The 14,559-nt window shown below is 43.9% G+C and overlaps 2 protein-coding genes across 9 annotated transcripts in view; one reads left to right on the forward strand and one right to left on the reverse strand.

Moving 5' to 3' along the window:
* Window positions 1-3,306, forward strand: part of gpat2 (glycerol-3-phosphate acyltransferase 2, mitochondrial) — a 50,907-nt gene extending 47,601 nt beyond the window's left edge. For all 5 annotated transcript variants that reach the window (XM_031570203.1, XM_031570206.1, XM_031570204.2 and 2 more), the window contains exons 18-22: window positions 53-175; window positions 1,049-1,169; window positions 2,036-2,104; window positions 2,846-2,901; window positions 3,035-3,306. In XM_031570203.1, coding sequence (XP_031426063.1) covers window positions 53-175; window positions 1,049-1,169; window positions 2,036-2,104; window positions 2,846-2,901; window positions 3,035-3,151 — 486 coding nt within the window. In that variant the 3' untranslated portion in view covers window positions 3,152-3,306. The remainder of the gene's footprint in view (window positions 1-52; window positions 176-1,048; window positions 1,170-2,035; window positions 2,105-2,845; window positions 2,902-3,034) is intronic.
* Window positions 3,307-4,817: 1,511 nt separating this feature from the next.
* On the reverse strand, window positions 4,818-14,431 carry fahd2a (fumarylacetoacetate hydrolase domain containing 2A). Of its 4 annotated transcripts, none has more exons than XM_031570211.2 (8): window positions 14,339-14,431; window positions 13,545-13,746; window positions 12,514-12,730; window positions 11,558-11,617; window positions 10,052-10,214; window positions 9,483-9,591; window positions 8,381-8,468; window positions 4,818-5,236 (listed from the first exon to the last, which is right to left on the reverse strand). In XM_031570211.2, exons 2-8 carry the CDS (start codon window positions 13,712-13,714, stop codon window positions 5,174-5,176), a joined length of 870 nt encoding a protein of 289 aa, XP_031426071.1. In that variant the 5' UTR covers window positions 13,715-13,746; window positions 14,339-14,431; the 3' UTR covers window positions 4,818-5,173. The 4 variants fall into 4 exon arrangements, with proteins under 4 accessions (XP_031426071.1, XP_031426069.1, XP_031426070.1 ...); XM_031570209.2 differs by having other exon boundaries at window positions 13,545-13,807; window positions 14,339-14,428; XM_031570210.1 differs by lacking the exon at window positions 14,339-14,431 and adding an exon at window positions 14,157-14,314.
* Window positions 14,432-14,559: the final 128 nt, after the last annotated feature.

The following is a 14,559-nucleotide window of genomic DNA, read 5'->3' on the forward strand; positions in this document are numbered from 1 at the left end:
TGTGTGTGTGTGTGTGTGTGTGTGTGTGTGTGTGTGTGTGTGTGTTCTGCAGGTTCCACGGGGAGCTCCAGTGTGTGACATCATGAAGAGGCAGGGTACTCTGAGGTGGAACGCTGCAGATGAATCAGATTACAGTGACTCAGACTGTGGAGAGCAGGAAGCTCGCTCCTACAAGGTACACACACACACAAAGATCTAATCACACACAGGGTGACTCCTACACACACACACGGTCACTCGCACATACAAATATTCACACACAGCATACAATTATAAGCAACCAAGGTTGGTGCCACAAAGGAATACACACACTCTCTCTCTCTCTCTCTCTCTCTCTCACAGAGAAGGACAGGCCATGAAGAACCATGGGCATGCTCTTAAAAGGCACACACACACACACACACACACACACACACACATACAGCTCCCTTGCGCCTTCAGAGAACCAGAAATAACTTACTATTTGATATAGACAAGTTCATAGACTTGATGGAAGTAGATGTGAAACAGCGGTTCTGTAAGGTGCTTGACTTTTCTTTGAGTCATTGTTGGTGTGTGATGTGTTGATCAGGAGGCTAAGTCTAATCAGTAGTCAAATCTCAAACCTTCAAACCCTGGCCCCATGAGGCTTTGACGTACTTGACGAGGTCTAAATGTGGTTTAAAATCATTAAGGTGTTTAAACAGCAAAGTGTGTTTCATTAGTATAACAAAATAAGCGAAGAGTCCTGAAGCCCTGAAATGATCTAGACATTACCCAGAGGGGCTGAAACAAAATGCTTTTCTCGAGCTAACTAATGTCTAGCCCTGGGGCTAAACTTAAAAAGTCCTTGGATTAGTTGGTGCACAATTGGCTGGGATCCAGGGCACACGTGCTCAGAGGCTCTGCCTGTGTGGGAGGTCTCACCGAGGGGGGGTGGTATGCCATGTGATTGTATGTTAGACGTGTGTGTGTGTGTGTGTGTGTGTGTGTGTGTGTGTGTGTGTGTGTGTGTGTGTGTGTGTGTGTGTGTGTGTGTGTGTTCTGTCCCGTCCCCTCTCCTCCATAGCTAAGTCAACCGGCCCAGTGCCCAGACATGCTCTTCTTCCTCTGCAGTCTGCTGAGTGTCCAGCTGAGGGCGCTGTGCTGGGCCATCCAGGGCTTACACCTGCTGCCTACCCCGCTGCCAGGTCTGTTGTGCCCCTCTTGTGCACCTTTGTGTTTGCCAGCCTACCCTCAGACTCGCATGACCAAACCTGCGTACTCACAGCACCCTACCTGCACACTAGCATTACACCAACCTTCGTACTCACAGCACCCTACCTGCATACTCACAGCACCTTACCTGCATACTCACAGCACCCTACCTGCATACTCACAGCACCTTACCTGCATACTCACAGCACCCTACCTGCATACTCACAGCACCTTACCTGCATACTCACAGCACCCTACTTGCGTACTCACAGCACCGTACCTGCATACTCACAGCACCCTACTTGCGTACTCACAGCACCGTACCTGCGTACTCACAGCACCGTACCTGCGTACTCACAGCACCCTACCTGCGTACTCACAGCACCCTACCTGCGTACTCACAGCACCCTACCTGCGTACTCACAGCACCCTACCTGCGTACTCACAGCACCCTACCTGCGTACTCACAGCACCCTACCTGCGTCCTCTCATGGGGTGCTACTGCCTGTGCCCCAGCTCCCCTCACCCTGTGTCTTGTGTACCCACTGGCCCTTTCTATTTCCACCTGCACCAGGGGGGTCCACGTCTCTGCCAACTCTCTTCTGCCACTCTAACACCCCAAAGCCTGCACACCCACATGCATGCCAGGGTACCCCCTGCCCAACCCCATAGCAACTGTGACGGTGTTGCCCACTCCTTAGCGGGTCTCTTCTGCCCTTCTACACTCTCCTCTGCAGTGCCGTCTGGCATCTGCATGCCCCAGTCTACCCCACTGCCACCACCCTCAGACACCTGTGCCAATGTTACCCTCCAGAAATGAAATTGAACAGCTTCCCAACTTTCTCTTTTCACCTTGCAGCATCTGAGTGTCTGACCCAGCTTCATGCCTATGCGCAGAGCCAAGCTAGTGTGGACAGAGGGCATCATGGTGAGACTCCATACTGTACCTGCTCTCTCACACACACACACACACACACACACGTACTCTTTAGTCTGATTTACACTCTGTCTCCTGCAGCCTCATAGAATGCTGACCCATTGATTCCCACTTTGAAACTGCGTAAAAGTGACCTGATAGTTGGCACTTATACACACACACACACACACACACAGATACATACATCCAAACACTGTACATACACACCACATGTGCTCATACACACATCTATCATAGACTCTCACACACTTGCTTATAAATGTGTGTGTGCACACACACACACACACACACACACACAGAGATCTCCGTAGAGGTCACCCTATTGAAGTCCTAAATAGAGTTTCAGCTGACGCTGAAGTTTCAGTAATATGCTTTTTTTATGGGAAATTTAATAGGTAGTGAGAGCCTTGGATGGAACTCAAAGAAACAGAACCGACTCACTGTTCCTGAACTCCTGGTGGGATAGGAACTCTTAATCTGTAACCACAACATCTGTGTCATTGATTAGAGTCTCAAGAAACGCCCTTACCCCGACCCGTTGATTGGATCTGAAGATATTCTGATTCGGGCAGGAAATAAATGAAAACAAATGAAGTGTAATTGAAAACGTGATGGTTGATTTGTCACCATGGAAACCTCCATCGCTACTTTTGAAAAAATGCCCGAGCAGTGGTAAATTGATTGTCTGTGTCTGTGTGTCTGTATGTGTATCTGTCTGTGTGTGTGAAACAGAGAGCTCTTCCATGGACCTGGTGAAAACATCAGTACGTACTCTCATTGACCTTGGGGTAAGTGATGCCCGTTAAACTATTTCAATGAGGGGAGCCCTTCTTCATATGAGGAACAGTGGGACCAGGGACCTGCTACTTTAAAGTCTTCTCACCTTGTGTGTGTGTGTGTGTGTGTGTGTGTTTAATGCAGGTTCTGACTGATGAAAGGGAGAACAGCCTTGTTCATCTGGATCTGAGTCCAGTATTCCAGCAAACGGAGAACCGAGAGAAATTGCACAAGTTTGTCTCCCAGTATCTCTACAACTAGCACTGCTTCGAACACACACACACACACACACACACACACACACACACACACACACACACACACACACACACATTCACTCACTCTGGCTCTCTCTCACACAATCCATTTCAGCAGCGCAGAATCATCCAATGAAAAGAATGCAATCAACAGACATTCTCATTATTACCAGCTTTCAAGCTCATCACTGTTTTTGGAATATGGCAGCTGTAGCCTAGCCAAGAATTCAACCATCTCACACAAGCATTTTAAAGTGTTTTTTTTTTTCAAAAAGTTTTTTTTTTTTAAATGAGCACATCTGTTTCTTTAGAGCTCTGAAGTTTGACTTGTATCTGTTTTACATGCCCAGCTATTGATTACGTTATGTGTGGTATGTTGAGTTAACTAGTCACATACTAAGCCATTGACAATGTGTTGTATTTTTGTTTAACACTGGTCCAAGCATTTAGGTGTCTTTCCTGTTAATGATGCTGAGTAGTTCTTACAAAGACGACCTTTTGATTATGTAAGATTACATTTACTAAAAACAGAACAACGGACTTCTGTTTTATGGGGAAGAGTTTCTGAAAAGGACTGCCTCAAGGACAAGCTTATTTTGCTTTTGTTATTGTTGGTTCATCAAAGCTTGAGTTTCAGTGTGTGCTCCTGTTTGGATCAGTCCTGAATGTTAAAACAAGAATGTTCTGGAGAATCAATGGCGCTTTAGTCATCCTTCATTACTCCATGTTCTCCCGTAAATGAGCACAATACTCTGTCTCCTTTACCCTTTGTCTCCTGCAATCACACAAGTCCTTTGTCTTTCTCTTCCTCACACACACACACACACACACACACACACACACACACACACACACACACACACACACACACTCACTCTCTTTCTCTCTTATAAGGTAACAAAAGCGATGCTCAATCATGCTTTGAGTATTTAAAACCTCTAATACTATGCTATTCACATAAGACTTTTCACGGCAAGGTACACACACTTGCAATTTCTCTCTTATATATATATACACACACACACACTCTCTCTTCCAAAGTAACAAAAGCTAAAGGCAAGTCCAGCAGACTCCGCTCTTCCTCATACTAACCAAAGCAAAGGCACCTTAATAAAATAGAGCAGATTGATAGTCTAAAGCAGAGCACTTCCCCAGTTGAACCCAGTTGCAAGATCCCATCCAAATTGCATCTTGCTTAACGAGAGTTTGCAAAGAGATTGGATTGAGCTCATAGACATGGAGTGCCTGTGATTGAACTGGCCCTGAACCAGGAACACTGATGACTGAATGACTGCTACTGCTGCACAACATCCTCATCCACTGACAACCTGTCCATACTGCTAAATTGTCCTTATGCCTGCCTGACGAGATGTGTTGTGACATGACGACGATGGAAATAATGGGTCAAGTTCCAAAAACTGGTTAGAACATGCTTTAGATGTAGACATACAGCCCTCACTGTTGGCCCTTGAAGTGAAAGACTAAAGTCTCCTCTCAAAAATCCACACCGAAAAGTAAGAGCACCCCCTGTTGGTCGTATCGGCACACTACAAGCTAATGGCAGACAAAATCTTGAAAATTTCACTAACAGGTTCCCAAGGAACAGACCACAGAAATTCAGTCACCTCCATTATGTCCAGACCTTTAAAAAAACACAAAATGTGAAATCATTGAAATCATTATTGATCCTTTATCAGTACAAATTGTGACATACAGAGTGATTTCCATTGCAGGACTGACTATAATCGCACAGCAATAATCACATGACCTTCTCTGTGGCCTTGACTGTGCCATTTGCTAGGTGGATATGTGTACAACACAGATGGGTCACAGGTCGGTTGTAAGACAGACATTTTGTGTTTTATTTACTCATTAGATGTGTTTTCTTGCTGTGAAAGCCACTCTTGGAGAGCCCATGAATCAGATCTCACCAGCCGCTGGGTGTGCGGTAAAACACTAACAGGCTAGTATTGAGATAAAGGCACTTTTAAATCAGTTCGGTGCCGTTCGGCGCAGAAGGATCCTGTCACACCACTGTGTTACGGATGGCTCCAATCTCGTCAATCTGGCACTCGACCACGTCCCCTTTCTGCAAAACAAAGCAGGACAAAGTAATGCAGGGATAGGCTGAAACAAACTCTTGTGATGTAGCAGTTCTAGCCTTTTTAAACATTTGACACTTTCCAGGTTCAAATTGGGCTCCATTTGCCTACATTGGGTGTGCATTATTTTCCCATATGTAAACACCCCATTGTGGATTATATTTACATAATCGACCCCCAGTTGTGTTGTCCTCCAAAATGTCCTAGTTGGTCAGGAGCACCTCCTTTTCTTAAACCCCTCGTACAAACTTCTGTATAATTCCAATCCTTCAATGATCCATCGTTCTACCCTGCTTTTCCATATGTAAGTGGATGTTACAGAAACACAACCTCCCTGTCTTCATTTAAATATGTTCATATGATCATGGTAATCTAAACTGTCTAAAAACAATAGTGCTATCTTGGGAGACTGCATAATAGTTTCTCCTATGTTCACAACATTTTTCACAACTTTTCCATGCATGTGACCTTTTGGGGGTAGACAAGTTTGTAACCATGCCAAATTGTAAAGCTGTCCTTAAATATTTAGGTGAGTTATAAGATAAATTAAATCCTGGACATAATGACCCAAAGGTAATAGCTGTTATTTATTTATATATATTTTAAATCAGCTCAACTTGGCAAGACAGTTGTCAGAGTTAGAAATGTGGAGAATGCTATTTCAAAATGGCACAGTTGTGATGATTACTGAATGCAATGTCAAGATACTATTACATAGGACAAAATAAAATGGTTATATTTTTGTTCTGTATATTAAGACATCCGTAACAAAGATAACATTAAAAAAAAAAAAAAAATCACTGGTATTTCAGGGTTTAAAAACAAACAAACAAAAAAAACCTGGTGATTGTATGGTTAGTTTGCATGAACTTTTTCTTGGCTCTACAACCTGAATTGAAAGCAGCTAAAACTATCGTCATTCTGCAACATTAATTCAATTTGCTGCACATCCTCTCGGGTGCGTCTCGTGCTGTGCTGTCTGCCTGCCGTGTGAAAAAAACAGATTTTTAAGCGGATCTAATTACTGAACTGATTGAGGTTCCACGAGAGTGAAGTCCAGAGACGGGAGGCCCTGGTCATTTTCCATAACATGACTGTCACAGTTAATGAACGAGGAGGAGGAGGAGAGCAGAGCATACCTTTTGAATTTTAATTCCTGGTTAGGCCCAGAATTAACATTTGTTTGTTAACGATGGTGTTTCATCATGAGAGGCTTATGTGTCTGTCAGTGGCAGCTGTGATCTAAGGGATCTAGTGCCGACGGGTGTGTGCTCATGTGTCCATGTGGGGGCGTTGATCTAGGGCACATGTTTCAAACTCGAGGCCTGTGAGCCAGATCTGGCCCGCCAGCTCCTCTGAATGTTGCAAAATGTTCCATTGATCTGAATGGGCCACGGTGTAATTTCATTTGGCCCGCCACATAATATATCAAATGTCTATCAGAGTTGGCCTGCCACGGCCGCCGCTATGTCGCACTCACCACTAATACTGCAAGTCCCACAATGCACTGCCACCGCGTTGGTAGCCTACGTCAATATCAGGCCAGCAAGCACAAGCCCTAGCCCCACTGTCTGCAGCCTCATCACCTGAAAGTTTAGCTTGCGGCCTGTCTCTCCCCTCAAAAAAATGCCAGAAAGGCGAACTTTGAAAACGGGGTTTCAAGAGAGGTGGGAGGCAGAATATATGTTTACCGGAACTTTATATTGGATTCAACTGACAACAATAATATTACTGACATGTTCACTTTTCATAAACGTCATGCCCAAAGAATAAGATGATTCACTTCATGCAGAGATTTACCATTCATTCATTTATTTTCAGTGATTTACATTATATCTCTCTTTCTCTATCTATCACTCTGACACACACACACACACACACACACAAACACAGGTGCACACAGACCATAGGCAACATTTTGTGTTCTCACAGTCAGACTAATGCAACCTGCACCCACCCACTTCCCCTGAGGAAGCTAACGGTCTGTATGTGGGTTTTGTTGTACGTGCTACCTGACACGGGGGCCTGCGTTGTTGGGTGTTGCGTACGTGATGTAACAAAAATAACTGAGAGGTGTGAGACTGAACGGTCGCAATCGGAAGACGGTGCAGAGGCAGAAAGTTGTCCAAAAAAGTAACTGCAAATATACGTGAACATAGTGGTGTACATGAAAAGAATTGAACCATCTGTTACTGTATAATCAGTTTTTTATGGCTATTGCTATTGGTGTGTGAGACCAGAAGGGAGAAGCCGAATCAGATTTCCCTCAAATGTGGTCTTCTTGGATGTATTCAGGTACTTCTTATATATCAACAACAAGAAATAGACATGACTCAATGTTCAACTAAATGCCAGATGTGAGAGAGCACATCACCACGTGTCAAACTCAAGGCCGATTTCATCCGAAAAGGGGCTGCCTTGGGACAAACTTGTGGGACTGACCACAGATGGAGCACCTGCGAGATGCAGAAAAGAGAGGCATAAGAAATGAATGCCACTGATGTTTATTTTATTATTAAAATTTGATATCTGTGTTTATAGGCAATAACTAGTAGGCTGTTTGTCTCAGATGCAATAGACCTATGTTAAACTTAAGATGTTTACATATGAAAATGTTTTCTTTTCAATAAATATTGAATATGTCCGGCCCTCAACTTGGACGCAGTTTTTAATTTTGGCCCTCTGTGTAGTGTGTATTTGAGTTTGACACCCCTGATCTAGGGGATCAGCGGGTGCATGTGTTTGAGCGAGACAAGTGTGTCATCCTGGTGGTTGACCCAAACTGCCCCATTTAGAGCGTCACTGGAGCTAACTAGTTTTTAAGCATTGAAGGAAACAGGCTCCCTTACCTTGAGGAACACAGGCCCCCTTACCTTGAGGAACACAGGCCCCCTTACCTTGAGGAACACAGGCCCCCTTACCTTGAGGAACACAGGCCCCCTTACCTTGACGAACACAGGCCCCCTTACCTTGAGGAACACAGGCCCCCTTACCTTGAGGAACACAGGCCCCCTTACCCTGAGGAACACGGGCCCCCTTACCTTGAACACAGGCCCCCTTACCTTGAGGAACACAGGCCCCCTTACCTTGAGGAACACAGGCCCCCTTACCTTGAACACAGGCCCCCTTACCTTGAGGAACACGGGTGGATTTCTGAACACGCCCACACCTGGGGGAGTGCCAGTCAGAAACACATCGCCAGGGACCAGGGTCACAAACCTACACACACAAACACACAAAATTACAGTTGGTCATACTCAGACACAATCACAAAGACTGAGAGCTTGCAATACTCTCACAAACCTGCAAACACAGTCACGCTCTCACAAACTCACCAAACGAATGACTGTGCTTACCCGTTATGAAGGACTGCACAGTAACCCTTAAGGTGTGTCTTTTGCACTTAGCCTATATGTCAAAGATGCTTCATGCCAGTGTGCAAAACCAGCACAGAGAAGATAAATGAGTTGATGGGCTTGATCTGTATTATATCTATTTATGTGTAGAGAGTGAACCATACTTCCTCAACCACACACGACTACTAAGCACAGTTTTGCTGCAACAATAAAGCGTGCAATAGTCCCTCCGGTTCAGCTAAGTGCACTCTAGCAATATTTTGTGATATAGAAATGCTGATTTTGCACGGGCTCTATTGTGGCCTCTGCCATCTCAGCATGTTCCAAGTATAAACAAAGGCTGTTTCTGAGAAGAACATTATTATTATTCTTTGGTATAGCTGGGGGGGGGGGGGTCACAAGACATGAAGATGTTATCGGAAAAAGTGCTGATCTAGAAATTCACAGATGGCCACCGGCATATTGCTGCCAATGCAGACAGTCCTTGTCCATCAGTCTGCAGCATCAGCACGAGTCAAGGAAAACCGGAACTTACTGAAAGACCCGGACCACAAGGTTTGTGATGAAGAAATGCTGTTATTGCAAGCACTCTATGTTCTTCAAAGAAATCGCTTTTCTAAATCAGCACCGAACAGTTCCAAGACTTCTCTTCCCTTTGATAACAATATCACGTCATGTACTGTTGAATTGTTCTTTGTATGGTTGGGGGACAATTCAACAGTGCATGACGTAATATTGTCATCAAAGGTAAGAGTAGTTTTGGAACTGTTCGGCGCTGATTTAGAACAGCAAGTAGCCAGATGGCCACTGACCGTTTGGTGCACTGCCAGAGCAGACCACCAGTCTGCAGCAGTAGTCTATTAGAACCAGAACTTACCGGGAGACCCAGGCCACTAGTTTCTCTGTTCTGAAGATCATCTGGTCTGTGTTGCTGTCCTGGACCACTGCTCCGTTGACCAGACACCGGACTCCCAGCTTATGCACATCTGCAGAGGGTCGTAAAAGTATGTTGCATTACAACATGGCATTCTTTCCTGTGAAAACAGGAACACCTTAAACATTTACTGTAATAGCGCTAAGAAGGCATACTGCCTGAATATTGCCCGGATGATACACAGGGTAACATTTTGAGGAGATCTGGTAGCCACCTCTCTCATGGAAAAACTGAGTGAGTGATAAAAAGGCCAAGGTAAGAGCAGAGTATTAGATGTTGTGCAGTAGAGGCATTCCAAGCCAAATCACCTACAGGTCCCCACATGACCCTTTCAGTTTTTCTTACTTGCTGTTGGGTCAGTCCATACCAAATCACCTCAAATCTGAAACAGTTCCCAACATGACCCTCTCAGTTTTTCTCCAAATGTTTGTCATGTATACCTGTATTCCAGAAACGGGCGAAAGCCAATTTTCAGAGCACAATACCAAAATCTTTCACACTGTGACTTCTACCTTTCACACTTCCAGTGGTGACCAGGGCAGGTCCCAGAGGACAGAACGTGTCAAAGGTTTTTCCCAGCAGCCACTGCTTCCCGTTGCGTCGCATCTGCCAATCGCGGGCGCTGACATCGTTGGCCACTGTGAATCCTGCCACATGTGAGAGAGCATCCTCCTCCTGAGCCAGTAGAGTGGACATAACAAAGCAGATAGAAACCTTGAGCACAAAAACTTTATGCTGACTAAACTAATGGAATACAGTGAGATTGCGAACGTAAAACGCCTCCATCTCCCAGGAGCACATCTCTTGGATTTTCTGCAGTTTGCTTTTCTTTTCTTTTCTTTTGGCTTGGCTTGGCAGAAACTGTAATGATATCAGATGTGAAAAGTCAATTATAGACAATGGGAGTGACCTGTGATCTGCCCTTCTGAACACCTTGGAATGGCAGCTGATTAATAATTAACCTTCAGTGGTCTTCTTCGCAAACACAGTCCAGTGTTAATATTTAACAGTGGTAAGACAGCTGTCCAAAATGTTTTAGAAGGGAGATTATACTCTGAGATTCGTACTGCAAATGTTTTTGCAATGATTTTCTGCAACTAAAGTAAAGTAAACGAACTGAAATATACAGGCTTTATGACCTCTTAGAGTTTGCCACTGTAATTATGGTATGCCACTATATCTGTAGGTCATCATGAGAACCTGTTGATGTGAAGAAGAACTGGAAATGTTATTTAAGTATGTAAAATTGGGAGATATTTTAATGAAATTTTTTTCCCCCTCAATTTAATTTAAGATACAAGAATAACATGTCTGAGCAAAATACAAATTGCTTAAATTTAAATATTATTCCACCTGATTGGGTGAACTCTGTGCCACCTGCACTCAATCTGAAAACAGGTGTGTCTCATTAACATGACCTTTTCATACATAACAAAACAACTTGCATATTAGCACACTTGATACACTGGTCACCCTCTGAATATAATTATTTCAATGTTATTGTAATGCCGCAGGCATAATGTTGCTTTGGTGCTTAAGCGCAGTATTCCCCTGTGGTATCTGATCTAAACAAGCACTACAATGCTTGATTCCACATAAAGTAAGCCTGGGGCCAGGGGTGTGTTAATCATGCTAAATAAGATGTCATTGTGCTAGCTTGGAATTAACACTTCAGGGATCAGATGTTTGTTTTCCCTTGATTTGAGGTGTATCATAATTAGCACTGGATAAAAGACAACAAAGGTACGTTCGAATAGAAATAGATGATTAATTTATGATTAGATGAACCAAGGAAAATTAGGTCATTGTGTTGTGTTCTGTGTAACACTGTATAATCAGTGTATATGGGCCAGGGCCAAGGCATGTATTTTATAGCATATCATTATCTTTCTTTCCCTCCCTCACTCACCCACTCACTCACCCACTCACTCTCATCTCTCTCCTCCACCTCCCCTCATTTGCTGTCTGGTCTTTCACTCCCTCTCCAGCCATAACCCCCCCCCGCCCCCATCACTTACCTTGATATGTTTCCCTTTGCGTCCAATCACAAAAGCCAGCTCCACCTCCCAGTCCACCTCCTTCAAACACAACAGCAAAGCCAGGCGGTCATTAGGTGTGCATGTCACCTCGTGAGGAATAAACATTTCAAAACAGCTGTGGCCATCACACCTGTGATCGTGTGAATGCCTTCTGGCCTCTAATCACATCTTTCTCTACAGTCACGCAGACACTGTGCGTTAGCAGAAGAGGATGACTGCGCAGCTAATGGAATATGCCCTTTTTCATCCTTACACTCTGTTACTATCTGTTCTGAACCCCTCGGAACTCCTCATATATCTAAGTTCTCTATGAATCTATTGAGGGGAAATCATCATCCAACACCAACACAGAAACAGACCACATGGTGTGGAGGAGAAAACAAATGTCTCATAGATAATAACAACTACTCTTTTATTAAAGGTACAGTATATAAGATTTAGTGGCATCTAGCGGTGAGGCTGCAGACTGCTTCTCCCTTTCCAAGTGTGTAGAAGAATCTACAGTAACCATCAGCTGCCATAAAAACACTGAAGGCCCTCTCTAGTGCCAGTGTTTTGGTGTATCCGTTCTGAGCTCCTGTAGGAACAAGATCACGCAACATGGTGGACTCCGTGGATGAGGACCCGCTCCCTATGTAGATACGAAGGGCTCATTATAGCTAACAAAAACACGATTTGTAGTTACAGGTGATTATACACTAATGAAAACATAATTATGAATACTATATTCCATTTCTGATCACATTAAGTGCTCCATACTGAACCTTTACATTTATTGTGAGTTCACACACATATCATAGGCACTTGCATCATGCATAACCACTTTTACTCTCAGATGCGAACTCCCATTTCTCTACATCTGCATGTATTATTCTCCATTAGTCTGTGCCTGTGTGGAAGGAACTGTCACTCAACCTGTTGAACTCAAAGCTCACCTGGCTTTCCTCAGGTAGGAGGATGTCGTCGTAGGGGCCGGTGATGGCACTGGAGAACTTGCTGAAGATGATTGGCTCTGCTGGGATGGGGGCGTTCTGCTCCAGGCAGTGGTCTCTGTAGTTCATACCCACACACACCACCTTTTCCGGGGCCGTAACCGGGGGCAACAGCTTCAACTCGGACCGTGCGACAACACACTGGCCACTGGAAAGAGCCCTAAGGAGGAGTGAGACAACTTTCCTCCAGTATCAAAGACAACTGGACCACCTCTCTTGAAATAAACATTCATCCATTATATGTAAAAACATTATTTTCAGGCTGTACATTTGCTTGAACATTTAATAAGGATAATTACACAAATCTCACTGAAAATAGTAAGGCTGCTATTGCTGTATGTGTGCATGGCATTTCTCATATCAGACTTTTCATGATGCATCTTTTAAATGTGACACAGAATATATCTAAGTCTCTTTATTATTGTTTATCAGAATTGCTGATGGCTACACACTGTTAAAATGAAACTGATTCACTTGTACAAGGTAGATGATAACAGCCACTCTGAATGTTTAACAAAAGTTTCTTGTACTCAAAAAGCTATCTAAAAAGGAAGTTACGCTTTGAAACCAGTGACTAGAAATCAAAAGTTTTTTTTTTTCTTGTTTTGCTTTCAAACCTGAGTGATCACTCACCTACGTAAATGTCTTTTGCATCTTGACATTCTTTTTAACAGCTACAAACTCGAAAGTTCTGAGAAACTCTTTCAAAGGCTTCCGCTGTTTGTTCTGCCTCACGTCTTCTCTCTTTCTACTGCTTTGCATTATTTTGTTTCTTGTAGATCTTATGTCAGAGGCTTTCAAAACACACTGCCTCTGTGTTTGGCCTCTTTGTTCTGATCTCCGTTCTGCTCTGCTATGCTCTCTGAATTGTAGTCTAACAGTCTTGGCCTATCCACATCAACCTGGACTGAGAGCTATAAGCACTAAAGGTGTTGTTCTGTTTGCGGTGTCAGAATGTGTGAATTAATGTGTACCTTTGTGCACATTCCATGCCCTTCTCGCCCATCTCCAGAAACTCTTTCATGTTACAAGGCATAGAGGGGTCAAAGGCCTTCAAGTCGATGACCCCCTGACCTTCTGCTTGTTCCACACCGACCCGCGCACCGCCGCCATCTCCGTGGCGATAGAACTGCACCAGTCTCATGCCCGCGCTGCACACACCTCGCCTGCCTGTCACTGCCAAACACACCGCACTGAGTCGCCTTAAACCGAGCAAGTGGCCACAAGGAAGTTTCATCTAATGCGACAGCGAGAGAGAAAGACAGGAGGGGGAATAGGGAGAAAGAAGCACATTCAATAGACAAAAGAGGGGGATGAGAGGGAGATGAGGAAGAAAAACAGACCATGTGCGTTTGCTACACACACAAGCAGAGAAGTCGAGTTGTGCACAGTTTGCATTGCATATCAAACAGTTGAAAGGTGAACGCGGCTGCATGTGCTGCAGATCTCTTGCAGCCAGTTCATTGACTGATTTAGCTAATCATTTAGTTGGACTGATTAGCGAAACGATCACTGTGCTATCTTTTACAAATCAAGATAGCACGGTTTTTCTTCTGTATATAGAAAACAGATATGCAGTTGCTGACCTGCTGATGTCCCCGTCGAATCACTTGTGCAATGCTTTTATGCTACCGAAATGATCCAGTTACTTTTTTCCGAGTAGACAATGCGGAAGACTTTACGTCAAGACAGAATTATATATCTGAACATGCACGTACAGCAGCTGAGTAATGAACAGGACTTTGAACTTTGAAGTTAGGCTACTCACCTTCGTTAAATGAACTCGACTGTCAAACTGCTGATCACTTCCTGATAACTGCTTTGTAGTTTCAGTATATTTTCTACACACATTCAAATCAGTAGCCTAACGAGAAATTAACATAGCTGATAAATATTCTCCATATTTAACACAATATACATACTATATATATAGTCTTTACAAGTATTTGACTTATCTCATGTTATAGTTAATCAACCACTTTTTTATAG

Source organism: Clupea harengus, chromosome 7 (assembly GCF_900700415.2).
Source record: "Clupea harengus chromosome 7, Ch_v2.0.2, whole genome shotgun sequence".
In the NCBI taxonomy this organism is placed as follows: domain Eukaryota; kingdom Metazoa; phylum Chordata; class Actinopteri; order Clupeiformes; family Clupeidae; genus Clupea; species Clupea harengus.

Coding starts and splice junctions, on each gene's coding strand:
- fahd2a (XM_031570209.2), bottom strand. CDS start 13,807: ATGAAACTTCCTTGTGGCCACTTGCTCGGTTTAAGGCGACTCAGTGCG. Junction 9,592..10,051: donor CACCACTGGAAGTGTGAAAG/GTAGAAGTCACA, acceptor GACCCTCTGCAG/ATGTGCATAAGCTGGGAGTC. Junction 5,237..8,380: donor ATCCACCCGTGTTCCTCAAG/GTAAGGGGGCCT, acceptor TTTGTTTTGCAG/AAAGGGGACGTGGTCGAGTG.